This window comes from Balaenoptera acutorostrata, chromosome 18, assembly GCF_949987535.1.
Source record: "Balaenoptera acutorostrata chromosome 18, mBalAcu1.1, whole genome shotgun sequence".
Taxonomy (NCBI): Eukaryota; Metazoa; Chordata; class Mammalia; order Artiodactyla; family Balaenopteridae; genus Balaenoptera; species Balaenoptera acutorostrata.
Genome location: NC_080081.1, coordinates 1,828,271 through 1,854,459, shown reverse-complemented (window position 1 = coordinate 1,854,459; position 26,189 = coordinate 1,828,271). Strand labels below are relative to the sequence as shown.

The 26,189-nt window shown below is 54.9% G+C and overlaps 1 protein-coding gene across 2 annotated transcripts; it reads left to right on the top strand.

The window, feature by feature from the left end:
- The first annotated feature begins 3,647 nt into the window (after positions 1 to 3,647).
- Positions 3,648 to 15,949, top strand: TEX29 (testis expressed 29). Of its 2 annotated transcripts, none has more exons than XM_057533010.1 (4): positions 3,648 to 3,916; positions 6,249 to 6,359; positions 13,985 to 14,054; positions 15,866 to 15,949. In XM_057533010.1, the coding sequence occupies exons 1-4, from the start codon at positions 3,859 to 3,861 to the stop codon at positions 15,894 to 15,896; spliced, it is 270 nt and encodes an 89-aa protein (XP_057388993.1). In that variant the 5' UTR covers positions 3,648 to 3,858; the 3' UTR covers positions 15,897 to 15,949. The 2 variants fall into 2 exon arrangements, with proteins under 2 accessions (XP_057388993.1, XP_057388992.1); XM_057533009.1 differs by having other exon boundaries at positions 14,849 to 15,903.
- Positions 15,950 to 26,189: the final 10,240 nt, after the last annotated feature.

Below are 26,189 nucleotides of genomic sequence, written 5' to 3'. Positions count from 1 at the left end.
GAGTGCTTCCTGTGAAGGGGCTGCACGTTACATCACTGTAGGATGGTCCTCTCTCATTTCTGGATTGGAAGGTGCCAGGAGTTTCCAGTGTTTTCTGGAAATCCACCAGAGGGAGGGGGAGGCGCTGGACAGTCTGAAAACTGCCCCACAGGACAGGATGGGGACAGCGTAGGTCTTTTGAAGGTTTCCTTGCGTGCGGGTCACGCGAGGCTGCCTTTTCCTAACACACGGCTGGATGCTGATCACCTGGGCTCCGCAGGGGCTGAAGTTGCGCCGTTCTAATTTCTCCCTTAGATGCGGTATTTGACGAACTCGATTTTACTTGTAAAGGGAAGTGGTTGGCGCTTAACAGGAAGGAGGCGGGAAGTGGCGCCGCCCCTGCACGCGGCACCCCTGCAGGAGCGAGCGCTGAGGAATCCGCTCAGATTCTGTCCTGGCCGTGAGGCCGAGCACATGGCGGGGCCGTGGGGCCCCAGCCCTGGGCGGCGTGGCCCGCTGTGCCCGACCCAGGCCCACCCACCTTTAAGCCACCGCCCTTGGGTTTGTTTGGTCCCCTAAGAGCCGCGTTAGGTGTGTGTGCGGGTTTGGAGGCTTCCTTCTCCGGTTATTGTTCCAGCAAAATTGATGACACAGGTGCTGGTTTCCCGAGGCTGCTGTGACAGGTACAATGAGCTGGGTGGGTCCTGACAGCAGAGGCTGATTCTCTCACTGTCCTGAGCCCCAAAGTCTGGAGCCCGCCTATCGGGGGGCCTGGGTCCCTCTGGAGGCACTGGGGGAGGACCCTTCTGGCCCCTTCCAGCCCCCGTGGTGCCCGTCCCAGAGGTGCCCGGCTCTACCTCTGTTGGCACGTGGCCGTCTGTGTCTTCTCGGCGCCCTTCTCCCCGTGTGTCTGTTTTCTCTCCTTGGTGGGACACCAGTCATTTTGGATTAGGGCCATGGCAATGACCTCATCTTAGCCCAGTGACATCTGCAAAGACCCAGCTTCAAACAACGTCACGTTCACAGGTACTCAGGTCAGGACTTGAACGCATCTCCTGGGGGGGAAACGACTCAGCCTGTCACAGGCGCTGGCTGGTCCCCGCCTCCAGCCTGGGTGGGGTACCTGCCCTCCCAGAAGCCGGCCTGAGTGTGGCCGCAGGTTCTCAGCTAAACCCCACCCTGACGATAACCAGGGAGGGGAGTCGCGCAGGGTCCCCAGAGGCTGCAGTGGGTCCCAGCAGAGCTTCTCCTGTTCTAGAAAAGCCAGGGCAGCTCCCACGGTTCCCAAGGGAACACCACTCGGTCCAGGACAGCAAGCATCTTGCTTTCTAGCTAAAACTGTATCACAGGAGAACAGGGCTCGGCTGGTAAAGGGAGACCTTAGCCCAGGTCACGCTGGAGCTCCCCCTGTGGCCCGTGAAGCCTCCATCCTCCGCAGGCCTGGCTGGTCAGGGAAGTGGACGGCAGGTCATGGGCAGCCCAGGCACCGGCCACCACCCCGAGATGCCCCCAGGGTCTCCCCATACAGCATGCTCGGCTCTCGGGTTATAGCCGCCCGGCGGCGGAAGTAGCATCGCGTTGTCCTGGGGTCCCCGGGCAGTGGGTTCCTTTCTCTTCTTTGGGTCCTACCAGCACCGCTGTGACCTCCTGAGCCCCAGGGCAGTCCCCACGCTGCTCCCTTGTCTCCACCTGAGTCAATCCTTTGAAACCTCAGATCCCATCTGGCCTCGCCCCGGGGGGCCCAACGTGACCCCGCACCCCCCAACCCTGGGCTTTCTCAGCCTCTTGTGCTGACCCAGCCTTCACATGGCCACATGTGACCGTCTCCACCGCTTCCTGGAAGCTCGTTGATAAATACACTTGAACCCTCTTCAAGGTAATCTGAAGTCTGAAGTCCCCAGGAGGGGACCCAGCTGCCTACACTCCTGGTGGGGACGGCGACTGGGGCGGCTGCTCTGAAGACAGTCTGGCCATTCCTCAGAAGGTTAGCCTTGAGTCACCACCTGACCCAGCCAGGCCACGCCCAGGAGTGTGTCCAAGGGAGATGGAAACACGTGCACACAAAACTCCTACGTGAAGGTCCACAGCTGCATTCCACATAACAGCCAAAAACGTGGAACAGCCCAGACGTCCGTCAACAGAGAAACGGATCAACGAAACGTCTGTCCGTGTGGTGGACTTCCTTCAGCCGTGGAAGGAGTGGGGCTCTGGCATGCGCTGTCACGCGGGTGTATCTTGAACACGTCAAGTGGGAGAAGCCAGACTCAAAGGCCACGCATCGTGTGATTCCACTGACGGGACGCGTCCAGAGGCACGAGTCCCCGGACTCGGGGTGGGCTAGTGGTCACCGGGAGCGGTGGGGAGCGGAGCTGCTGCGTGCCACACGGGGGCTTTTCCTAGGCTGCGAGGGCGCCGTGCTGGGGAACGCAGACCGTGGACGCCGAGCGCCACTGCAGCGTACGCTCCAGACGGGTGAGTTGTGCGCAGCGGGCGGCAGTGCAGCCTCGGGAGCTGCCGGACGCCCACCCTGACCTTCCAAGTCTCCGGACGTGGGCGCCGTTTACTGGGCATCAGCCACGCGACAGTCACGTGCCTGTGCGTGTGCGTCATCACCTTGGTTTCAGAAGAGGAAGCCGAGGCCCTGGGAGGCTTGGCCGCGTGGTCACGAGGAGGAGCCAAAGCCGCTTCATCCGGCACCAGCGTGCTCGGCGCCGTCCACCAGGGCCGGGTCACTCCCGCGGCTCCGCCCCGCGGGCCCTGACCCGTCCCCCTCCCACGTGGCTTGCCCGCCCCTCCCTGGTTCTCCCTGCTCCTCGTCCCATCCGTCCATGACCTCGAGTGACCTTGACCCTCTAGGCCTCGGCCACCTGCTCCCCGGGTCAGGCACACCTGGGCTCTGGCTCCCACCGTGAGCCTCCGGTCTGCCCTCGGCTTCCCCCCTTGCCCTCTCCTCTCGTCACCATCACCTGCTGGGCCTGAGCAGTCCTGTCTCCTCCCCTCCCCTCTCTGCCCCCGTCCCCCCCCCCCCCCCCCCGGGGCCCAGTGTCCACCTGTCCAGCCTGGCCTCCCCTCTCACCGCGTCCATCGGGCTACCAGTCGCTGACTCTAATTAAAAGGACACACGGAAAGCACTCGACCGGCCCCGACCCCGGTCCCCCCTCTAATTTCCTCCTACCTCATCGCGTTATCCCCAAGCTCACTCACGCCTGCTTAGAGTCTGTTTCAGCACAGCCAGGGTGATGCTGTTAAGACGTAATTCACCTTCCCTCTGCACAGAAGCCTGTCCTGATGCCCGACTTCCCTCGGCGTGAAGGCCAAAGCCCCCCACGCCACCCACACGCGTGCTCGTGCTTTGGCCTCCGTCACCTCTCCTCTGCCTGCCTTCCCTCGAGCCGCGCCGGGTCCTCCCGGTTCTCAGATTCACCAGGCAGGCCTGCCTCACCCCAGGGCCTGGGCACTTACTGCTGTCTCAGCCTCGCTGGGCCTGGTTCTGAGGATGAGCCTGGCCGGCCGATGGGGTGGGTGTCGCTAAGGAAAGGGGCTGGGGTGCGGGGTCTGGAGGCTGCCGGCCTCCACCCCTGGCCGGGCCCTCTGTGTGATGCCGCGGGGCCTGTGTGACATCACAGCCGCGGGGCGGGCCTTCCACTGGCCAGGAGCAGTGGGGGGGAGGCGGCGGCCGGTCTCTTGTTTGATCCGAGAGCTGCCGTCCCCGTGAGCGTGACCGTGAGCTGTGTGGCTGGAGCTCAGCGGGGGACGGGCCCGCCCGGCCTCCTCCCTCCCTGGCGCAAACTGCGCTGCGGCCCGGCCTCCGGGTCCCCTGTGCTGACTGCTGTCTCCCCCAGGTTCCCTTGACCCCCTGGCTGTCCTTCCGCTGCTGCGATGAGATATGCTCCAGAATTCAAGAAGTCCCCCTCGCACCTCCTGAAGACATTTGCCGGTAACAGGCCGGGCCGCGCGGGGCTCCGGGGAGGCTGTGCTTTTCCAGCCACGAGGCCCGGCGCGGGGGCGGCGGGAGGGTGCGCGGGGGCCGAGCGGGAAGCGGGGAGGGCCAGCCCGGAGCGGGGGAGGGCCGTGTGCGTCCCGTGGGAACACGTCCTGTGCGGAGGGGCCGGGGCGGGGCCTCGGGGGCCGGGGACACGCAGCCCTTGAGGGGTCGTCTGCGGGTCCAGTTCTGCCTGGCAGTCCCGCAGCTTCGCACCCACACTGCCCCACCGCTGCCCTGTCTCTCCGACAAGTCACCCGTCCAGGGACCCCTCGGACACCGGGCCAGGCGGAGGGCAGCCGGGTGGGGAGGAGAGGGCAGCGTGGTCATGGGGCCGAGATGGGGTCACACAGAGGTTCCCAGGAAGGAGGGCCCAGCTGGGGGTGGGCGCCACCGCGCAGACGGGGCCCAGGAAGCCTCCCCAGGCGCTCGCTTCCCGGAAGAAACGCTCCGCGGAAACCTGACGTGAAGAAAAATGCCCAAAAGCACACGTGGTTTCCCGGGGAGGTCCCGAGGGAATTTCCCCCAGTGGGAGGCTCTCTCCCGGGGACCCGGGCACCCTGACACCCTCCGGTGCCCCGACCCTGCGCCCTGGCCTGTCTGGGGAGCCCTGATGCAGCCACGCGGGACACGTGCCCCTCTCACATCTGAGACCCGCGTCACGTGCTGGGCTCAGGTCCAAACCCACGTGTCAATTGTCTGGGCACAGGGGTCCAGGCCTCCTGAACTGCAGAAGCCAAACCAGGGGAAGGAGGTGGGGAGGGGACCCACGGGGCCGTCGCAGCCGGGCCAGGCCATGCAGGGGCTCTGAGGGGCCGTCCGGGTGCCGGGGGTCCCTTCCACCTGGAAGCTCGGGTCTGGGAAGCACCGTGGATTCGGGAACCCAAGAGGACTCTGACAAGGGTATAATGGGTGTGGGATGCCCCGCGGTCCAGGGGCACAGGGCCGGCTGCCGTGCTGCTTCTCGAGCCCCCCTTTTCCTTATGAGCCACTCTGCAGAAATAACCCAAATGGTCTGTGCGGCGCTTTACAGTTTGTAGGGCGCTTTCGCAGAAATGATTGCAATTTTCACGGCCCCTCTGTGAGGGAATCAACGTTGGCTTTAGACCGACAGGCAGAGTGGACAGAGGTGCACAGTAGGTCAACAGCAGAGAGCACAGGCCGCACGGCCAGGTCCCCGGTTCAAGCCCTTCCTCCCCACGCTGGCTTCACCTTCACTCCCTCACCTCTAACACAGGCAGGCGTGAGGAGGGTCTCTGCAGAGGGGCTGCTGGAATGATCGAAGGAGATAGAACTTGGAGAAATCCCCGAGGGGGCTCCTTGCAGCCCTGACACACTTGAAGCAAAACCCAGCACAGCTCACGTCCCCTTACAGTCTGCAGGGACTGAGCCCTCGCCTGAGACCTCGGCGACCACGGCGACCACAGCCCGGGAGCCAGCACAGCCCTGCCCGCCCCGGGTCAGTGGGCCGGCTCTGGCTCCCAGGCTCTGGCTGCAGGGCGTCCCCAACTCTGTCCAGCCTTCCGTCTGCAGCGGTGGCCTCCGCGGCACAGGCCCCACGACGGGGAGGCCGAGGAGACGGGATGGGGCGCACCTGGACTAGGGGTGTCCTGGGACATGGAGGAAAGGGCATGGGAGGGCGGCGGGTTTCCCTGGAATCCCTTAGTCTGAGAGAACAAACTCCCCCCACCGACCCGAGGAAGACGGCGTTCCCTGGAGACTCAGGAAAGGGTGGGCCCTGCTCTGCGCCCGCCCGGGGAGACCGTGTTTACTGCTGATGGGCACCTGCTCAGAGCTGAGACCCTGCGGTCCTTCGCCCTCCGCTGCAAGGCACGTGCCTTCCTGGCACTATACTTTCTGTCCTTTCGATTCGACTTTTAAATTCTGAAATAATCCTCATGTTGGTCATTTTAACTCAGTCTGCGCTTAAATGTGGATTAAGAACACGTTACTGCCCGAACTCCCAAACACCCATTGTATTAGGTCTTTGTTTCCCAATTGCTTTGTGGAGCGCTGAGCCCGGCGAGCTCTCCGCCGGGATGCGTTATCTCCTTAATCACTGGGGGACCGCGCATTATTCTGTGTGTGTCATCAACTTGACATTGTCGTGGTCAGAAATCTAATTCCTTCCAGATCTGAGTTTCAAAGTGAGACGTGTATGATGCATAATGAAAACTGTAACAAAACCCACCACGCAAACCCGCGAGCTCCCCCTCCCTGCCCCGCGTTCCTTCGAGTCAGAGGGGGCTGTGTATCGGGGTAACGTCCGTGTGTGTCTGCTTTGCAGTGTGCGACATCCCTCTGTACGACATATGTGACTACAACGTCACCAGAGATCGGTGCCAGGAACTCGGGTGCTGCTTTTATAAAGGCATCTGCTATGAGAAGGCCGTTCCCAGTAAGTATCCGGCCAGGCCCGCCCTGGCGGACAAAGCCACGCGGGCCAAGAACGGCCTGCTTCCCTCTCCCGGGTCTCCGTTGCTGTTCGGGCCTCTTTCTTTGTTCCATGGTCACATCGCCCTGCTCGGTGCAGCTGCAGGAGAGACGGCTCTGAGGGCCTGGGCCTGGGACTTCAGCCACCGGAAAAAGTCCACTCCTGGGTGGGCCAGACGTGCTGTTGAAGAGGCTTATTTGAGATCCCTCCATCCTCGGGGGGCGAGAGGGTGTAGAAGCCTGGGTTGGAGGAGACGGTTCTGCAAAAGCAGCTGGCTCGGGGCGGGGCCCCTGCGGCTGTGCGCGAAGGGAGGCCTGACCCAGGCGGGAGCTGGAGCCCTGAGGACCCAGGACAGACCCCCAGCTGGGGTCAGGATGAAACATAGACCTGACACTGAGCTTGGCTGCCGGTCCCTGAAGCCCAGGATGCACCTGGGGAGGTGGAACTAGTTGGGGGGCCTGGGATCGGGAGGGGGCCTGAGCTGGGGGGGAGGCCGGGCCCTCGCAGTCAGACAGCAAGGGAGGCACCCAGGACTCAGAGGGCAGCAGGAGGGGCGAGGGGGGAGGAGGAGGTGAGCTGGGTCTCCTGGCCCAGAAGGGATGCCCTAACGACGCTTTCTGGATACTTCCCCACACTTCTGCCTCTGGAATTGTCTAAATTAGTATTTCCAGACACTCAAATTCTACTTGATGGTTGATGCTTTTCCTTGCCCTGTATGCATCCCTTTTAGAAACGGGGGTGAGGGCTCTAGGACTTTGGGGAAGGGGTAAACACGTTCCTGGAACAGGGCAGCCTGCAGGAGACCTCACCGGGGAGGAGGAATGTGTCCCCAGATACAGAAAGCTGGCCATGGACCCTCAGCTCCAATGCTCTGGGAAATGTGTCCTGTACCCTCCTCCGCCCTCACGCCCCGGGGGTCAAGGGCGCAGCTGTGTCCTGTGACTTTCCGGGATTTCTTCTTCCCTTGTTTCTCCTCTGCGGTCCCAGCTGGGCTCAGCCGCCCACCCCCAAGGCCTGCCTTCTCGTTCCTAGACACGGGAAGTCAGAAACATTTCCCTCGGGGCAGCCCCACCCCACAGACTCAAAACCTTCTGCCAGCTCCTTCAAGAAGTGACATTCTGAGCAAAACAAGAAGCTAAAGCATCGGCAAGATCCGGGTTCAGCCAAAGGGAGCGCAGTGTCTTCCTTTATGGTGGAGATTTGGTGTGTAGGGCCAAAGCGGAGTCAGTTTAGCTCAAAAAGAGGCAGAGAAGAGGCCACAACGAACACTCCTCATAGCTGGGAGGATTTTCTGGTGACAATTTCTCCTTCAGATCTTGAGTTAGAAGACTTGGGACCAGATCTCCTTACTCATCCCACCTGCCACCTTCAGGGACCCCAGCACCCCTAGGATCCCACACCCCTTCCCCTGTACCTGAAGATAGAAGCAATTGGAAGTTACCTCCTTTGGTTGTTATTTTTACTGAGATAGAATTCTCATGCCATAAAATTCACCCTTTTAAAGTGTATAATTCAGTGACTTTTAGTATATTCACAAAGTTATACACTATAAATTCCAGAACATTTTCATTATCCCCAAAAGAAACCTGCACCCATTGAACCATCACCCTATTCCCCTCCCCCTCCAGTCCCTTGTAACCACCAATCTGTGTCTATGGATCTACCTGTTCTGAACATTTCATACACATGGAATCATACCATATGGGGTGGCCTTTTGTCTGGCTTCTTTCACTTACATAATGTTTTCAAGGTTCATCTATGATGTACCATGTGTCAGTACATCATTCCTTTTTATGGCTGAATTATATTCCATTGCCTGGATGGACCACATTTTGTTTATCATTTGTCTGTTGATGGGCATTTGGGTTGTTTCCACTTTTTAGCTATTATGAATGAAGCTACTATGAACAAATGCACACAGATTTTACATGAACATGTTCTCAATTCTGGACCATATATTAACTCTATTTTAAAATTTTGAGGAAATGTCAAACTAGTTTCCAAGTGGCTGCACCATTTTACAGTCTAAAGCAGCGGCATATGAGGGTTCCAGTTTCTCCATATTCTCACCAACACTTTTCATCCGTCTTTTTGATTATACGCATTGTAATGGGTGTGAAGTTATATTTCATTGTCATTTTGATTTGTATTTCCCTAATGAGTAATGACAAGCTTATTTTCATGCGCTTATTGACTGTTTGTGTATCTTCTCTGGAGAAAAGTCTATTAAAATCCTTTGCTCAGTTTTTAACTGGGTTAATTATCTTTTTATCATGGAGTTGTAAGGGCTATTCATATATTCTCGTAGACCCTTTTCAGATATATGATTTCAAATACATTCTCCCAAATCTGTTGACGGTCTTTTCACTTTCTTGATAACGTCCTTTGAAGCACAAAAACTTTCAGTTTTGATGATGTCCAGTTTATCTATTTGTTCTTTGGTTGCTTGTGCTTTGGGGGTTTTTATCTAAGAAACTATTGTCTAATTCAAGGTCACAAAGATTTACATTTAGGATATCTTCTAAGGGTTGTGTAGTTTTATCTCATACATTTCCGTCTTTGATCCACTTTGTGTTCATTTTTGTACGTGGTGTGAGGCAGGGGTACAACTTCGTTCTTCTACAGATGTCCAGTTTTCCCAGAACCATTTGTTGATAAGACTGTTCTCCACTGAATTGTCTCCACAGCCTTGTTGAAATCAATTGCTCCTAAGTGTGAGGGTTTATTTCTAGACTCTCAATTCCATCCCATTGATCTATGTGTCTATCTTTAATCAGCACCGCCAGGCTTTGATCACTGTAGCCTTGTAATAAGTACTGAAATGTGAGTCCTCCAATTTTGTTGTATTTTCAAGATTAAGTTATTATGGGTCCTTTGAATTTCCATATGAATTCTAGGATCCCTTGTCAATTTCTGCAAAAAGCCATCTGGCATTTTGATAGGGATTGTGTTCAATCTGTAGATAATTTGGGGGAAGGTGTAAAGGGGTATTGCTTTATAAAGATTTTGGTTAATTTCCAAAGTTTTGAAAAAGTTTATTACCGCAATTTTGGCCCTTGTTCTCATTGCTTTTCTGAAGGAGGGTATTTTGGGGCAGGGGCTCCTGCTCTGCCGTTTTTTCTGATGTCACCCTGAAAGTTAATTTAGGGCTTTAATGTACCTCTAGTCCAGTTGTACACAGCGGGGTAGTGAGAGAGGTACCACAAGACATAGTGCTTTTTTTTTTTAAAGGAGTTCATTCTCCTCCATCTATCTCATTGTAAAACCCATGGCATCTTACTTGAGAGAGCTAGATGAGTCTCAGGTCTTCCATTGTTGAATGACCCATCACATTGCTGACTCCCAGCCGCTCGTTCACTGGGGGATGTGACAGGTACTCCTGAAGCTGACTTCATGGCACTGAGTGCACTTGTCATCCTTTCGTTGCTTTGTGGTTTTAGCGGTTGGACGCACACACATATCACTATTTGGAGAGCAGCCGATGATTAATCTGGCTCACTTCATTTCCATCAGGGAGTTTTGCTTCTTAGAGGACTCTGGTGTCCTAGGCACGTATGCAACTTAATTTTTCTGAGACGTTTACCGCATGGGGCTCCTCAAATCAGGAAACTTTAACATCCAAAGGGTATGTGAGTTTGTTCCTTCAATCTTCTACATAGAAAGAGGCAAAAGGCGTTCAATTCCCAGGTCAAGTTACAGGCCAGGGCATAGTCTTTGGCCATTAATTATCCCAATTTACTCACATCCTAATGAAATGGAGCGCTAACAGCATAAAGCAGTGAAATGGATCATTCAAGGAAGAATGCAGCCAGCAAAGGAACAGAAATCCAAGCTGCTGCTGCTGCTTTTTCTTTATTTTTCATCTGTCCCATCCCCTGATCATCTTCTCATCAGAGTTTTATTGTGGGAGTTGGCCATTTTGTAAATGTTAGTATTTCAGACATCATTTAAATTAGAACAATCACCTGATGCCTGTCACTTATTTGAAAAATGAACCTTATTCTTTATAGCACCTTAATTATTAGTGTCCTTAAGGAACCCAGAAAAGAACACAAACTGAAGAATTTTTGTCCTTGCAGAGGGCTCATTGTTCTGTAAGTGGGTATGTCATTTTTGCATGGAGGCGAGTATTAATCCTTTTTCCACTCTTTCAATTATAATAAATGAGTTGTGTGAGCTAGGCTTTTTCTTCAGACTTCTTTCGAGCTCAAGAGGTTGGGCCATCTGTGGGAAGAGTCTGGGCAGTGAGCCCTGCATTTCGGTTCTCACTGTGCCCTCAAATTATTTTTCATTTCTTTGACATCCTTCTCATTCAAGACGGCGAGCGAACCTTTGTACTGTGTAAGTTGTAGTATTCGGTGACAGGGTATTATGAGTTCTTTGTGCACGTAATTCCATGTTATGAAAACCTTTCACCAACTTCTTAAATTGGCTGGTTTGAAGTGCACATTGTGTTGTGGCATAATCTGTATTATTAGGAACATGAACTTGGGGAATTAGTATTAGATCTTTGAGAAAGAATTGGGAATTCAAAGAGGATGACTTGCTTTCATTCCTCAGTCTTGATTGTAGGGTACAGTATTTAACCTGTCATTTCTTCTAAGTGTTTGACTTCAGTTTCTTCATGGGACTTGCTGAGACGATTTCAAAACTTTTGTTTAACTGTATTTGGGGGAGGACTTGCCAAGATATTCCTTCAGTTGCTGTTGTTTCTGAGTGATCAATCATAGTATGTGTTTTATGATAAACCACACATATTGCTTGTAACAAATAGCGTGCTGGCCAGAGACTGTGCAGAGAGAATCATTGAGACTCAGTCTCTGCCTTCAGGAGCTTGACCTCAAGAACAAAAAGTACTCGCACATGTAAAGATGTAGAAGACCTGCTGACAATAGAAAACTAAATCATTGACTAAATATGTGTGTCTCACTAACAGGGATTCACTTACATACAGACTCTGAATTTCTTTCACGAACCAGGACACAAAACCACACTAAGGAATATACACTCCTTGGAATTCAAGAATTCGTGGGTTGCCTTCTTGTCCCTTAAAAGCTCCTAGTTCGCACTTTGTTTGTTTCAATTCCATTCATTCGACATCGTTAAAGCGTACTTTGTGTCAAGGCCTAGGGGACCCCCTATATTAGTTATCTATTGCCGTGTGACAGATGACCCAAAACCCAGTGGCCTCAGGCAACAACTTAGGGGCTTAGCTGGGTGGTTTGGGCTCAGGTGACTCATGGGAATTGTAGTCAAGATTTCAGGAGGCTGCGCCAGTCGTCCGAGGCCGGCCTGGGGCTGCACCATCTGCCCCGTGGGTCTCACCTTGTCACAAGTCTGCCTGCACGTCCTTCTACATGAGACGGTCTTCCCCAGAGCCAGCGAGCAGCGAAAGAGCAGGGTAGGGGCCACGGTGACTCGGACCTCGCCTTGGGGGTTCAGAGGTCAGCCCCATACACCGCAGAAGCGTCTATACCACGGTGTAAATTCCAGCAGGCGAGAATCACTGCAGGCATCTCGGAGGCCCTGGAGATTCGGGGGTGGACCCAGGTGCACGCATTTCCACGGGAAAGGCCTCATGGAAAGAAAGAAGCCAACCGATCGGAAAGAGCCTCCAACAGGAAGTTTCCTAATTCGGTCACCGTTGCGGGGAGGCAGACTGTATCCAGCCCCAGGTCTCCCCCAATCCCGCCCTCTCCCTGTGAACTCCCGAGCGTGAGCGCCTGCCGTATACCCAGCCTCTGCTCGCTGAGCACCAGCAGTTCCAGGAAACTGAGCATCTGCGTTTCCATCTCTGAGCTATTTGGCTTCAACCCCTTTCAGTTTTCTGACTTCAGCCACATCGAGGACCCCCGTGCCCCCCACGACTGTCAGAGCCCCTGCAGATTAGCCAGTGCAGGTCCCACTGGAGTCATCCTCGCGTCCTGGGAGGCAGCTTTCTCTACAACCATCGCTTACCTTCTGTTCTGGGTTGGATTGTGTCTCCCGAGGAGAGATGCTGAAGCCCTAGCCTCCAGTGCCTGTTGTGTGACCTTGTTTGGATGTGATGAGTTAAGATGGGGTCATCCTGGAGGAGGTGGGCCCTTGTTCCAACATGACTGGTGTCTTATAAGAGGAGACGCAGAGACACAGACTCGGGAGACCCAGACTCGGGGAGAATGCTCCGTGAAGGCAGACACACAGGGACGGCGGCCGTGTGATGACGGAGCCAGAGGTGGGGTGACGCGCCCACATGCCCGGGGTTGCCGGGAGCCACGGGAGCTGGAAGAAGCAGGAAGGATCCCCACCTCCACCCCCCAGAACCTTCAGGGGGAGCACGGCCCTGCCGTCGCCTTGGCCTTGGGCTTCTGGCCTCCAGGCTGTGAGCCGATACGCCTCTGTGGTTTCGAGCTGCCCAGTGGTGGCGCCCCTCCGTCATCACAGCCCCAGGAAAGCACTGCCCAAGCGGGGACACTCTGTCTGATGATGTTATTACTGGTTAAGGTGAAACGGTTCAGAGGGAGGAAGAAGTAAGGGAATTGAAGCAAATCACGTCACTCGAGGTCGGCGTTTGCAAGCCCGCCGGTTGCCTTCCTTTGAAAGGGCTGAAGGGCAGTCGGAGAGAGGCCAGCAATGCCGGTGGCCCAGCAAGTGTCACCGTGCACGAGCTCCTCCTGGCGCTGTGCTGGCAGGCGTGCTCGCGTTCGCTCCTGTCAAGTCCTGGCGTGAGCCTGATGAAGGGAACGTGGAGGGTGGGACCGGGGCGGAAGACTGTCTGCTTACTGAGTGCAGCAGCGCTCACGCAGAACTGCCGGGCCTGAGGAGCCGTGGGTGCCGCCCCTCGGTCGCCCGAGTGCCGAGCCGGCCGGCGGGTGGAGGCCCAACGTCAGTCCTCGTGGGAGGCTGGTCCCCAGGCCCGCCTGTGAGCCTGGGCGCCGCGAGGCCCCTGCGGTGGGGAAGCCCTGGGGTAGGCTTGGGGGACTCGCCCCGCTCCTCCTTCCCCGGCGTGGAGAGGGGCCGGAAATTGACCCCAATGCGTGCTCCCGCACAGGGAAGCGCCAGGGTAGCGGTTGCCCCTGGGGCACCTTGAAAGGCTCAGGTTCTTCTGTCGGGGGTGGGTTTTGAGAAGACGTGAGCAATTTGGGGCAGTGCGCACCCCTCGCTAATAAAGGAGAGCTCAGTCCATGAGATTTGACATCAGACCTGCGGGATTAGTCACCCAAAATCATCTCCTAATATTTTGGGACAATTGACCTGAGTATTGAGGGACCATTTCCAGGGAGCAGGGGGCAGGGTGCGGGCCCGGCACAGGAGGCAAGGAGGCCGCATGCTGCTCTTTCTGGAGGACAGACAGACCAGGGAGCCTCTCCCCACAGCTGTCCCCAGGGGTCCTCTGGGAGCCACGGGCCGCCCTGAGGGCCTGCAGGTGGAGCCTTCTTCCTCTGCGAGTGGCTTGGATCCTGGACGTGTTTCCAGGGGGAGAAGGTGGAGAGGCGGGTGCTCAGGGCGGAGCTGAGCCTCAGGGGCAGGTGGAGGGCGTGGCCGACTCCTGGAAGCATCCCTTTGGGGATGGACCCGGGTCCAAGTGATGAACTGAAATTGCTTTCCAGCTTATGTGCAAGTGTTTTCCGCCTTGATCGTGATCATCGCCGGGGCCTTTATCATCACCATTATTTACAGGTCAGTGCTTTCGTTCTCTGAGCCTCACCTGCAGACCCGAGAGGGAGAGGAACTCGATGGTGCGGGCGGGCGGCTCCCCAGCCTTGCCATGGGGGATGAGGAGGGCCCTCTGTGGACGCGAGCCCGCTGGGGGGACCAGCCTATGTCCCCGGCGCTCTTGATAGCAATGCCGGTGGCATCGAAGGACACCTGACATCTCCAGGTTGGCTCGTCCCGCCTCAGCCTCACGGCCAGCGAGCGCTGGGTCTGCAGAGCCCCAGCCGCTGGTCCACACCCAGACTGCCCTGTCCTTCAGCCTGTGATGGTCGTGATGCAGCTGTGTGCTCAGACCCGAGTCCCTGGGCGGTGGCAGTGGTGAGGACTCACCAGGCCCTGGCAGTCACCTGTGGTCCACGGGCAGGACTGGAGTCCAGCCGTCATGCGGGGCCCTGGCACCTGTGACAGGAACAAAAGCCACTGAGATTAGTTGAGCCACTGCGTCCAACAAGGAGGAAAACCGCTGTCCTCCTCCGAGTGGTGCTGGGTGGCGTCTAGATGGACGGGCCTGGCTGTGACCTGCACGTGACGCTCCCTGTTCTGTCCTGGGAAGCCGGGGTGCCACGTGCCGAGTCTGTTTAGAGCACGTGTAAGAAACAAAAACGAAGACTATTAAGACAAAGCATTTATCTTGGCAAATACACGTTCATGATCATGGAGCCTGTGTTTTAGGGGTACGTCCTGGCGGAGGGCTGGGCGGCCCATAGAGTTTTCCACCCTTAATTTCTCGATTGTGATAAAAACTCTCTTTCCATCAGAGTTGTCCAAGAGAGTAGGCGAGAAAAGGAAGTCCCTACAGAGGTACCTTTGTCCTCCAAGTCCAGCGCTAAAGTGGAAATGGTGCCCTCGGGCGAGCGGCCGGCGGGGTCAAAGTCCCCGAGCACAGAGCCGTCGCACAAGAGCCCGGAGAGCGGTAGGGAGGAGGGTAAGGCGGCGGGAATGACCAGCTTTACTTCCTCGGTGGTCTCCTCTGGTGAAGACACTCGGCAGCCATGTCAGCCCTTCTGCAAGTTATACTTGTTTTTTAGTTTGGACAAAAGTCTATCTTCTCCAGCTGGGAGGGGCGGGTTTGCAAGGTGGATTCTGCCCTCCGCACAGGTTTCCCGTCCACAAGGCCATTCCCTCCTGGAAACATCGCCTTCCCTCTCCTGCCCTCCGTGTCCCCGCAGACACATCCTGCCGGGGCGTGGGCAGCGGGAGTGCCGGCTGAGCCGCAGCCCAGGTGCTGGCTGGCGGCGTGAGAGCGTCTCCTTCTGCGGCGCCTGCAGCTGTGAAGTGTCTCCCCGCTGCTGTGGTTTCCAGGAAGCCCAGTTGCTTGTCTGGTCACTCACCCTCTTAGGCGGCCTTTGGCCGGAGCCCCTGGCAGGTTAGAGAAAAGTGTCCTCAGTGATCGGCTCTGCCCTGGGCCATGTTCGTGCGGGAACTCCGTCTAGGGCTCTTGGTATCACGGGTCACAAGGCGTGGCTTTCCTGGAGCAGTGAACCGCCTGCCCCAACGTCTTCAGGGACCTGGACGAGGCCCCTGGCGGATGTGCGGGCCCGGCGCGCACCTTCTCGGGGTGCCCCCTGCGGGGAGAGGTGCAGGTGCTCCTCCCCCGGGAATGAGTGGAGAGACTCGGGACAGCAGAGACACCCGCCACCAGACTTGCTTTGGAGTGAATCATGGCCAAGTGTGCGCTACGCAGCTGTGTTCACCGGCCTTGAAGCAATTCCCCTGGGGTGGCCGAGCATTCCATTCAAAAGCCACTTCTTTTTGTTTTGTTCCTCATCCCACAGCACTGGCCATACCAGAAGACGAAGAAACTGAGGACTGACGTGCGTGCTGGGGACCAAGTGAAGATGGGAGGGAATCTCTGAAAGACATGGGGCAGCGGGGGAACGGCTGTTGAAATACGTTATGCAATGGCCACCCGATGAGAAAAAATAAAAGTATCTTGAAAGCTTCGTGTTCCGTGCTGTGTACCCAGGGCCGGAGTTTTACCTTCAGAGGCAGGACGCCGTCGGAGCTGAGGCCATGCACCAGGAGCTTTCATTTCTGACGCTCGGCTTGGCACTGACCCCGGGACCGGCAGCTCGCAGTGCTGACTCAGCACCGAGGCCCCCTTTGCAGGGCACAGGCTACAGCTTCACCGGGCGGGTTGCCACTCAGACCCACAGGGAGGGCAGGCCTTGCCCAGCAGGAGCAGCATGACCCCCCCCCCCCAGGGTCCCCCTCCCGTGACAGGACGCACATGGGTTCAGCGTGACTGGCACATGCTAAGTGTGGGTGGTGGCAGCCCAGGGAGGCCCTGTGGTCTTGGAGAATCCCTGCTTTTCTGTTGGAAACTTGCATTCTCCAGAGCTGCACAAAGGGATTATTTGGATAAGAATCAGCACAAAAAAGCCCCTAGAAGCCCTCGTTTATTTTCTAGCTGGTAAATTCTAGCGCATGTGGATGTGAATGGTGGTGGGTCAGAGTCTTACTGCCCTTTCCGCCTCACAAGCGTCCTGCTGACCTTGGTTGTCACCCTCGGGTTGGTCTGGGTCAGGTGTCAGCACCCCGGTCATAAAGGACCAGATAGCAACTATTTTAGGCTCTGCGGGCCCTGCGTCCCGACACCTCTTCAACTCTGCTGGTGCGGCGTCCAGGCGGCCCCAGGTGATGGAAATGCCTGGGTGGATGTGGCAGGTTCCAATAAAATCTTTTTTATGAGAACAGGTAACAGGGTGGACGTCCCCGCCGGCCGTGGTTTGTCATCCCCGAGTCCTGAGATACTAGAAGTGTGTTTGTGTGACCTGGGTACCTGTGAACTCCTTGGACTATCTCCGAATAAAGGGGAAGATTCCCAAGGCCGTGGCCAGTGAATGGGGGCGAGCTCTGTCTATAGATTCGTGCTGTCCAGAGGGAGTCTGGTCCCTACCTGGCCTGGGCTGGACCACCGCTTGCAGAGATGAGGCGGATTAGATGCCCCAGAAGCAGCACTTAAGTCCCGAGGTTCGGTGCGGGGCACGCCTACTGCAGAGCTTCTGCCTTTAATGGGAAACGGAGTGTGTGTTTCCAAGGGACGTAGAAACGGCCTCTGGGCATCTCTTCCTCCAGGGTAGGTTGGGCCTGTGCTCCCAGGCCCCCTAGGCGACTCCGTGGCCTCTGGGCACCAAGCTCCAGGTGGTGCTGCCCCTCCCTAAAGCTGCCCCAGCTCAGCGATGTGCGGGAGGAGGGGCCGGGTCCCTGACCACCTGGCTGCTGAAGCCCCTCTGACCTGGTGGGTCTGGGTGTAGGGAAGGGCTTCCCCATTTTCCGAGCTCACTGAGCAACCCTCAAGGGTTTGGGTGCAGGGTCTGCTGAGGGTGGTGGGGTGGGGTCTGGAGGCAGGGCGGTGCCCTGGTGTGGAGCCAGGAAGAGGGTGGGCCCAGCGGGATGGTCCTGAGCTCCCAGGGCTAGCGAGGTGGTCCATGCGCGGCCCTCGGGTGAGCCCGGCCACGGCAGGACGTGCGGGCTGACCTCCCCTGGTGGCTCCCGTGGGCTCCTGAGCAGCAACGGCAACACGGTGACCCCCCTCGGGACCAGGTGACATCGACAACATTGAACCACCTGGGTGGCATGTGACATGGCCCCAGACAAGATCCCGGGCCCCGTCACCCCCTTATTTTCCAGATTACAGAGGGATTGCTGGGTAGGGGAGTGTCAGGAGGACGGGGCGACGGCTCCTCCTGGGAAGTTCGGGGCTTCAGCCCTGCCGGTCCTGCTGCTGCCGGTCTTGGGCCTGGGGGTCCATGGGGAGGTCCGTGGGGCTGCGGGGGACACTGACCCCTCCCCCGGCAACCGCTCTGGGCTCGGAGCAGAGGTGGGAGCTGGGGGAGATCTGAGTGCCTCTCACCTTGTGGCAGAAGCAGCAGAGTGAGTGACAACCTGCGTGTCACCTGGTCCCTGGGCAGGGGACACTGGGATGGGGGGCACGCGGGCTCTTGGGCGTCGTCCTGGGACAGGAGGAGGATGCAGGGTGGAGCGGGAGCCTTTGGACTGTGGCCTGAGGGAGGGGGCAGCTGGGTAAGCCGGCGGGGCCCCGAGCGCAGGGCGCTGGCCGAGCGTCCGCATGGGGTGAGCACAGCCTCGGCCGAAAGGCTGGGCTGCATCCTGGGCCGCTGACCTTGGGAGGTTCTCGGGACCCCCCTACCAATGCTGAGCACACGCCGTCTGGAAGGGAGACCCACGTCGCCTTTGGCTGCTCTGCTGCTCCTGGCTGCGCACGCGGGTCCCCAGGTGGCCTGGCTCGGGCATCGGGAGCCACTCAGACTCTACCTGTCCTGGAGAACCTCGTGGATGGTGGGCCAGAAAGCTTCTTCCTTCTCAGGGACGGTTGGGGGCGGTACCATCTTTGAAACAGCAGCGTTCAGGTAGGATCCGTGGAGCTGAAGCTCTGTGCTAAAATCACTTCGGAGCTAAAAAATAAGAGATTCTCCATGCAGCGGGTCTGGGGTGGGGCCTGGAAATCTCTTTCCAGGCATCTCCCTGAGATGATTCTGGTGCCAGGGAAGGTTTGGGGATCCCTGTGGTGACGGAGGGACGAATCCAAGCCCCCGGCCCATGCAGAAGGGCAATCCAAAACTGGGGCACTTCTAGGTTGTTTGACTGTATGTAAACTGAATCAACCATCACATGACTGATTATAATAAAGTTGATGGTAATAAAACGAATTGAATCTGCCTTCCTTTGTGATGGATGGTGTGACTCATTTATAAACCAGTGCCTGCTTTGTTGGTGTACACTATCCTAGGAATTTTGAGATTCAGAGAAGTTAGGAAATAGTCCAGAAAACCAGGAATGACTTAAACTGATGTCTAAGGGTCAACTGAGATCACTATATGGTTTTTCTTTTTTAGTTTGCTAATAGGGTGAATTACACTGATTTTCAAATGTTAACCCAAACTTTTGTTCCTGGGGTGAATCCCATTCAGTCATAACATATTATCCTATTTGTATACTGTTAGAGCCTATTTGCAAAATGTAGAAAACAATCTTATTGGTACCAGGAGGTAAGGAGTGGGGAAGGATAAATTGGGAGATTGGGACTGACATATACATACTACCATATAGAAAATAGATAGCTAAGAAGGACTTACTGTAGAGCACAGGGAACTCTACTCCAGACTCTGTAATGGCCTATATGGGAAAAGAATCTAAAAAAGAGTGGACATACGTATAAGTGATTCACTTTGCTGTACAGCAGAAACTAACACAGCATCGTAAATCAACTATACCCCAATAAAAATTTTTAAAAAAAGAATAATTATTTTAAGAATTTGTTAGCTTTTCCTTCTCCTCTGGTTTTCTAAAATATGTTTGATGGTTGAAGTAAAAACTGTAACACTCTTGTAATGTGGTTTTCAATGCATGTGGAGGAAATTTCTAAGACCACTATATTACAAATTGATGAGGGTAAAGTGACAGAAGGGGAAGGAAGTTTTCCACCCTTCACTCAAAGTGGTACAGCCACCTGCAAAACAGTTTGCCAGTTTCTTAAAAATTTAAACATATATTTACCATGCAACTAGCCAATGTGCTCCTGGGCATTTATGGCAGAGAAATGAAAACATTTATACAAAAACCTGTAATGATGTTCATGGAGACTTTATGTGTAATAGCCCCAAATTAGAAACAGTCCTACAACAAGTGAACGGTTAAACTGTGGTATATTCATACCAGGGAATAAAAGGAAAAACTAATGATAACTAGCAATAATTTGGACGGATCTCAAAGGCATTGTATTGACTAAGAAACCCATCTCAAAGGGTCACATACTGTGTGATTCCATTCAGATGACGACATTCTAGAAATGCCAGCCTTGTACGATGGGGAGCAGCTAGTGGTCGCCATGGTGAGGAAGGTTCTTGGTGGTGGTGAAGGGGGGGTGTACCCGTAAAGGGCAGCATGAAGGGGTCTTTGTGATGCCCAGTGGTCTGCGTCTTGGTTTCAGTGGTGGTCACGTGAGTGTACATGTGTCAACATGGCTTAAACACACACACACTGTTGCAGTGTCATGTTCCTGGTTTTGGTTCTGTGCTGATGGAACCATGGGGAAATTCTGACTGAAGGGTACACAGAACCTCTCTGGGATGCTTTTGAAACTTCCTGTGAACTATGGTGATTTCAAACTAAAAAGCTAAAAAATGTAAAATGAAGTCTTTCTGACATTAAGAAAATAAAGGCCGATGAAATGGCCACCAGCCTCTAAAAAGTCAAGCAGCCCAAGCGCAGCCTGCAGAGATTGCAGACACGGGCATGGCGTTCGGTTCAGAGCAACAGGGAAGTTCTAATTCCTGTGCCATCAGAGACTCGGGTCAGAGGAGCCTTTAAACACTGTGATAAAGCGCAGCCCGCGCGGTAATTCCACCCTGTCACAGACACGTGACGGCCTCCCAGCTTTGGTGTTCCTTGGAGCCGAGTTCTGATTTTCCCCCTACCCACACGGTTCTTTATGTTTCTTAATCAACAATTAAATCTTTAACAAACACCAAGCTCCCTTCAATAGTTCTTTTCCTTAATTATCCTGCATCTTTTCTTTTCAGTATGATCCAATTTTGCAAAAAAGAAAAAAAAGGCTTTCCACATTTGTGACTATTGTACCCATTATATTTGAGCTATCTTTTCATACTGATGAGGCTGATAAAAAGATAAAATTTTAAAGGACTCTTCTATCAGAGACGGGAGACCTCCTGTGTAGAAATTCTTACGTCCCGTGGCCCTTTCTCTTCCACAAGCTCATTAACCCAGACTTTATATTTGCTCTCGAGGAGAGAAAAATCTTGCATATCATTTTCCCCAAAATTGTCTTTATTTCCTTCTATTATCACTTCTGTAACAATGTATATCTGTGTCCTTACCTTAATTCTGCTTTTACTCGACTTCTGAATAAAATATCAAACTCAGCCTGGTGCCTTGAATGTCGCTATGTCTTTCTTCTTTCTTGGGCTGTGAGCTGTGAGTTGATAGCAGTGAAGTTAATCTATGGACTTGACCTGCCTTCTTCAATGCATCTAGGGTTATGTTTACACTAACCTCAACTCAGATGGTCTATATTTCCCAATTTCCAAAATTATTCCCAAATAATTCAGAATAAATCGACTTTTGTGGTAAATCCTTTGTGAAGAAATTGCTTTAGATATTTTACTAATAAAGGATCAACTTTGCAAACTAAGATCTGCAAGGAGATGTCCAAAACATTTGCTTTTGCAAAAAAGTAGTCTGTAAAATGCTTTGTATAGGAAGAAAATATGGAGGCAAGAGACTTTGCAATGACATTTGATGAGGGTGGACACACTCTGGTATAGAAACTTGCAGCATGGAAAAGTATGCAGTATAATAATAAAGGAATAATTCACAAGGAAACATGCAACCTTCCTGGTGGGTGACTGGAGAAGCAGAGGGGTAGAGACTTACCGTCCAAGAAAATCTGGGTGAGTGGAGGTACTTCCCCCGAGTTACGAATAGTTGGAACTTGATCAGGCTTAGGAGGCATCTGCTGACTGGAGGAGGGTACCAGGAAGAAATTCCATGCGTGGCAGAGTTTCTGGTTGTCTGGGGAGTGAGACTCTGCAGAGTTTTGCAAATCTTTAGAACGGAAGAGGGAAGCTGGCTGGATGTTTCACTGACATTGATGTCGCTGTGACGCCAACCTCGTGGGTCCCCAGGCTCACACGGGGTCCTGGGGCGCTCACGTTGGCATCAGCCCCGCTGGTCACCTCGGGTCTCCTCTACGATTAGGAACCACAGCGATTCCTCTCAAAGCTGGAAGTACCGCGGTGTTTTATTTCCGAGATCGCTTTGCGTGGAGTGCACACCAAGCCGACAGAGGCATCAGCTCCACCAAGAGTGCAGTGTCCTGTTGAGGAGGCTGAGTCTTCGGGAAACGACAGCTTAGCCCTCTGGTCTTTCTTTGATGTGGGGAACGGAAGCAAGGTCGATTTGGTTCTAGAGCCGGGAGTGAGCTCTCACAGGCGCCTCTGGGGACTTCACACGCTCTCCAAGCCTGAACCGCGGGAAGCTGGGAGGGGTCAAGACCGGCTTGCATTGCTGGGCTTACAAAACTCAGAACTGCACGGCAATATCACAAGTAACACAAGCTGGAAAGAATTACTGCAGAGCAGCGTGGCGGTCAGAACGAGCTCAGTGGGGAAGAGGTTCCTGATATGAGGAGGACTTGTCAGCCTCCATCACTGCACAAGCCAGGTCCTTAGAATCAATCAGTCTCCTGTTGATTCTGTTTCTCTGGAGAATGCTGGCCAGTGCACCTCTGGGCAATAAAGAAGTCGGCCTCAGCCTAAAGAGAGAGCTGGTGCCTGGGAGGTAACCTTGAAACCCACGGCGCTTCCCAAGTGGTAGGCGTGTCCGTGTGACTCGGGGTGGAGGAGCCCACAGGTTTACGCTGACACAGTGGCTTAGGGTGGGAGCTGGCCGCACCAGAAAGACCGACCCTGGGATGCCAGCCCGACCTCTGCGAGGGAAGAGGTCTGGAGATCCAGGCGACGATCAATCATATCTGTATAAATGAAGCTGCAAAAACCACTCAGGACATTGAGGCTGGGCTGAGCGTCCCTGGGGGGGGTGACCCACATCGATGTAGGGGGAGGTGATGCTTCCCGAGGACACGGCAGTGTCACCTGTGGGACCCTCCCACCTCGCCCTATGTAGCTCTTCTTTTGGCTGGTCTGATGTGCATCCTTCTGTGATCGTGAAACTGTAATCGTAAGAACAGTGCTTCCCCGAGCTCTGTGAGTTCTCACAAATTACGGAACATGAGGGTGGTCTCAAAGAACCCCACATTGGCAGCCAGCTGGCCTGAAGTGTGGGTGGTCTGGGGACCCTGACTCGGGGCTGGCATCGGGGGCGAGAGCTGGTCCCTCAGGCTGCTGTGGTACATGCGCTTGTACCCCTTCCTCACTGCAGAGCTTTTCCTGCCGGCCCCCCGCTGGCCGGGGTGGGAGCTAGACTTACACGCTCCTGTAAAGATCTGCTCTGTTGCTCACTGGGGACAGGAGAACCCTTGCCTTGCTGTGAGGGGCCAGGCCTGCTTTGCAAACACACAGAATGAGGCGTCTTCGCCAGGGTCGGGCAGAGGTGGGGAGAACGAAGCTCTGATCTTGGGGTGCCAGGGACATTCTGTGCCTGAAGGAAAACTGTGTCCCACCGAGAGCACCCCGTCTGAAACCCGGGCAGTAAACGCTCTCTGTCTGCGTGCTGAATCTTGGAGTTGTTTTGTTCTCGACCGCTGAAGTCGGCTTCCCTCTGCAACAGGGGAACCAGAGAACCCTCACTGCAAGGAAACGATTCCCTTTCACAGTTGGCCTGACAGATTATGTAATGCTTTTCATTGTCCTCGCTTGTCTAAGAATAAAAACATTTTATTCTGAAAGGCGGCGTACACTATAATCTGATCTTTTGATGAAGCAAAGAAAAGCTGATTTATTTTTAGATAATGAACTTGCTGATAAGTCCTAATTTGGATCCAGGGTATGCAAGCGCCCGATGCCGCTCAGCCTTCTCCCATTCTCTGTGGGCACATGGGTGTCTATAAGCCACCCGCCGGCAAACGGCACTTTCTGGGTCCGATCCACACAGAGGCTGTTAATGATTCTCCACAAAGAAGAGAAATAAAGTCAGGGCTTTTGCTCTGGCTTGAAACTCTCCCTGCCCTCCCACGATGATTTCCAGTCTGGCTTTTCTTTTGCTTGTTTCTAGGTTGCAAGCACCTGGATTTAAAAAATGAATCCCCATCTCTTGCCTTCGTAGAGTGGTTTTAGGAATTAAGTGGAGGGCTTAGGACAAAGGTCAAGTCCCTCTGCCGCGAGCGAAGGCTTTGTCCTCCCTCCACGTGGGGGCCTCTGCTTCCCGGAGCATGGCTGGGGACAGGCGTGAGGCATCATCTTTTCACGTCACGGACACATCTGGACATGGAGAGGGAACAGAGCAAGTGGCCGAGGCTCGGGTTCAGCATGGGCCCCCTCGTCCGGGACGTCCGTGGCATCACTGGGGGCAGTGGGCAAGGCAGAGGAGATGCCGGGCGGGTGGAGGGCCTGCTGTCCGGCCCGGCCGCCGAGGGCAGAGCGTTTCATCCTGTCTGAGAGCAGCATGTAATCAGTCCTTTCAGATGAATGAAGGAACAGGTTTCTATGAAGCGTCTGCATGTGCCAGGTTCTGGGTGAGATGGAGTGAAACAGAGCTTGCCCAGGGATGCAGGGCTGGGACAGAGCTGGCCTGGGGGACACGGGGGTGGTGGTGAAACTGCTAAAATCCTGTGCGGGAAGCACCATCCTCAGCCGGGAGACAGGATGGGAAAGAGGCAGGAAGACGGCCCCGCAGACGACCACACCCTAAGCCCGGATCCTGTGACTCTGGAACCTACTTCACAGATGGGCTGACGGCCAGGGGCCTTGAGGTGGGGGGACGGTCCTGATCGTCCAGGTGGCCCCCACCAACCCCGTGGGTCCTGAGAAGGGCGGCCTCTCGGGGGGGCTCGGAGGGCAGTCCCACCACAGCGAGAGGCAGAGTGGTGCGACGTTGCCGGCTGTGAAGGTGGAGGGGCTGAGACCCGGGGAGTGCGTTGCTTCTGGAAGCTGGAAGAAGGCAAGCACGGCTTCTCCCCGGAGGCTCTGGGAGGGGCAGCCCTGTGACACCTTCGCTTGGGCCCAGGGAGCCTCGTGCTGGACTTCTGGCCTCAGGGTCGTCAGATAACACGTTGCGTCACATCGTGCCCCGACGTTCGTGGCAGCAACAGCATGCTAGGCGGTGGTGGAGGAGGCCTGGGGAGAGGGGGGCCGCTGTGAACTTGCCGTCTAGGACCCTGGGTACCAGCGGTATCAGCACCGCCTGGGAGCTCGTTAGAAACGCAGGCCCCTGTGTCCACAGCAGCCCGACTGAGGCAGAACGTGCATTTAACAGCATGGCAGGTGCTGCCTGCCCGAGTCCCGGAGAGCAGAGACGGGTAGGACCTGGGTCGGCACATCTTACCCTGAGCTGTCAGGCCCCTGTCGACTTCCGTCCAGAACACTCCTCGGGCTTCCCTAGACGACCGTGGAAGATTACAGCCCAGTTACCGAGTGTGACTTCCTCTGGGTTTGTGTGATGCTTCCTCGTGACCACGTTCAGGCACACGGAGGAGGGGCTGGGTCTCATCACTGCACCCCTCAGGAGTCACCCTTAAGTAGCCTCATTGCGGGTGTCCCTCATCGTTAATCACTCGATGAAGTTGACATCTCCCAGGTGTATCCATTTTATGTTTGTCTTTTCCCCATCTTAGCTAGTATTTTGTGTACACGTACTTTGAAATTATGTGTGTCCTCATTAAACTTCCCATTTATATATTCATTGATTCATTCATTCATAACCGCATGGACTCGTGGTCCAATGGTTTAAAGGACTATAATCTGTTACTACCATTATTTACTTTGATGTGTAAATTCTCTCTAGTTCAGCCAGAAGAAGCCCCTGCAAGCTGGCTCTGCCTCTCTTTGGCATGTCGCTGTTGTTCCATGAGAACCTTCCTGCTTCCTGACACGGCACGGTATTCCAGCTCCAGCGCTGGGAGTGGCCGTCTCCCAGGAGCCCTGGTTCCTTTAGTGGTTCCCGCTTTACTCTTGAATTTGAGGTCACATCTACAGTCACACGGCCGTGAGGGGAGCAGGGGGGTCTTCCCTCGCCCCTCAGGTGGCTGCTTCACTGTCCCCTCCACGTGGGCCACCTTTGTTCCCGGCAGCTCCTGGGACCCGCCCAGGGCCTCCTTTCCTCCTGAGCAGAGGTCTGTGCCCATTACCCAGGCCCCACTTGTGCAGCACTGTGGCTCTTCTTCTTCTTCTTCTTTTTTTTTGGTTGACTTTGAAAAGCCCGCTTATCTATTCTGCTTCAGATTAATCCCCAAATGTTGCTTTTATCAAACCATTTGTTGCTGCAGTTGCTGTTGATTACGGATGTGCATTATTTCTCCCCCAGCCTTTTAAAGGGCCAATCACTATGGTAACCATATTACGGAAAATTGCTTTGTCTCCTTAAAATACCCTTCAGAAAAAGGTCATTTGGTATTAACATACTCTGACTAGAACTAGCAACGTGAGCAGCGCGTAGAATACC

Excerpts from the sequence above, each read along its gene's own strand:
- TEX29 (XM_057533009.1), top strand. The coding sequence starts at position 3,859 with ATGAGATATGCTCCAGAATTCAAGAAGTCCCCCTCGCACCTCCTGAAG. Across the intron at positions 3,917-6,248 it reads CCTCCTGAAGACATTTGCCG|TGTGCGACATCCCTCTGTAC; the intron begins GTAACAGGCCGG and ends TCTGCTTTGCAG. Across the intron at positions 14,055-14,848 it reads ATCATCACCATTATTTACAG|AGTTGTCCAAGAGAGTAGGC; the intron begins GTCAGTGCTTTC and ends TCTTTCCATCAG.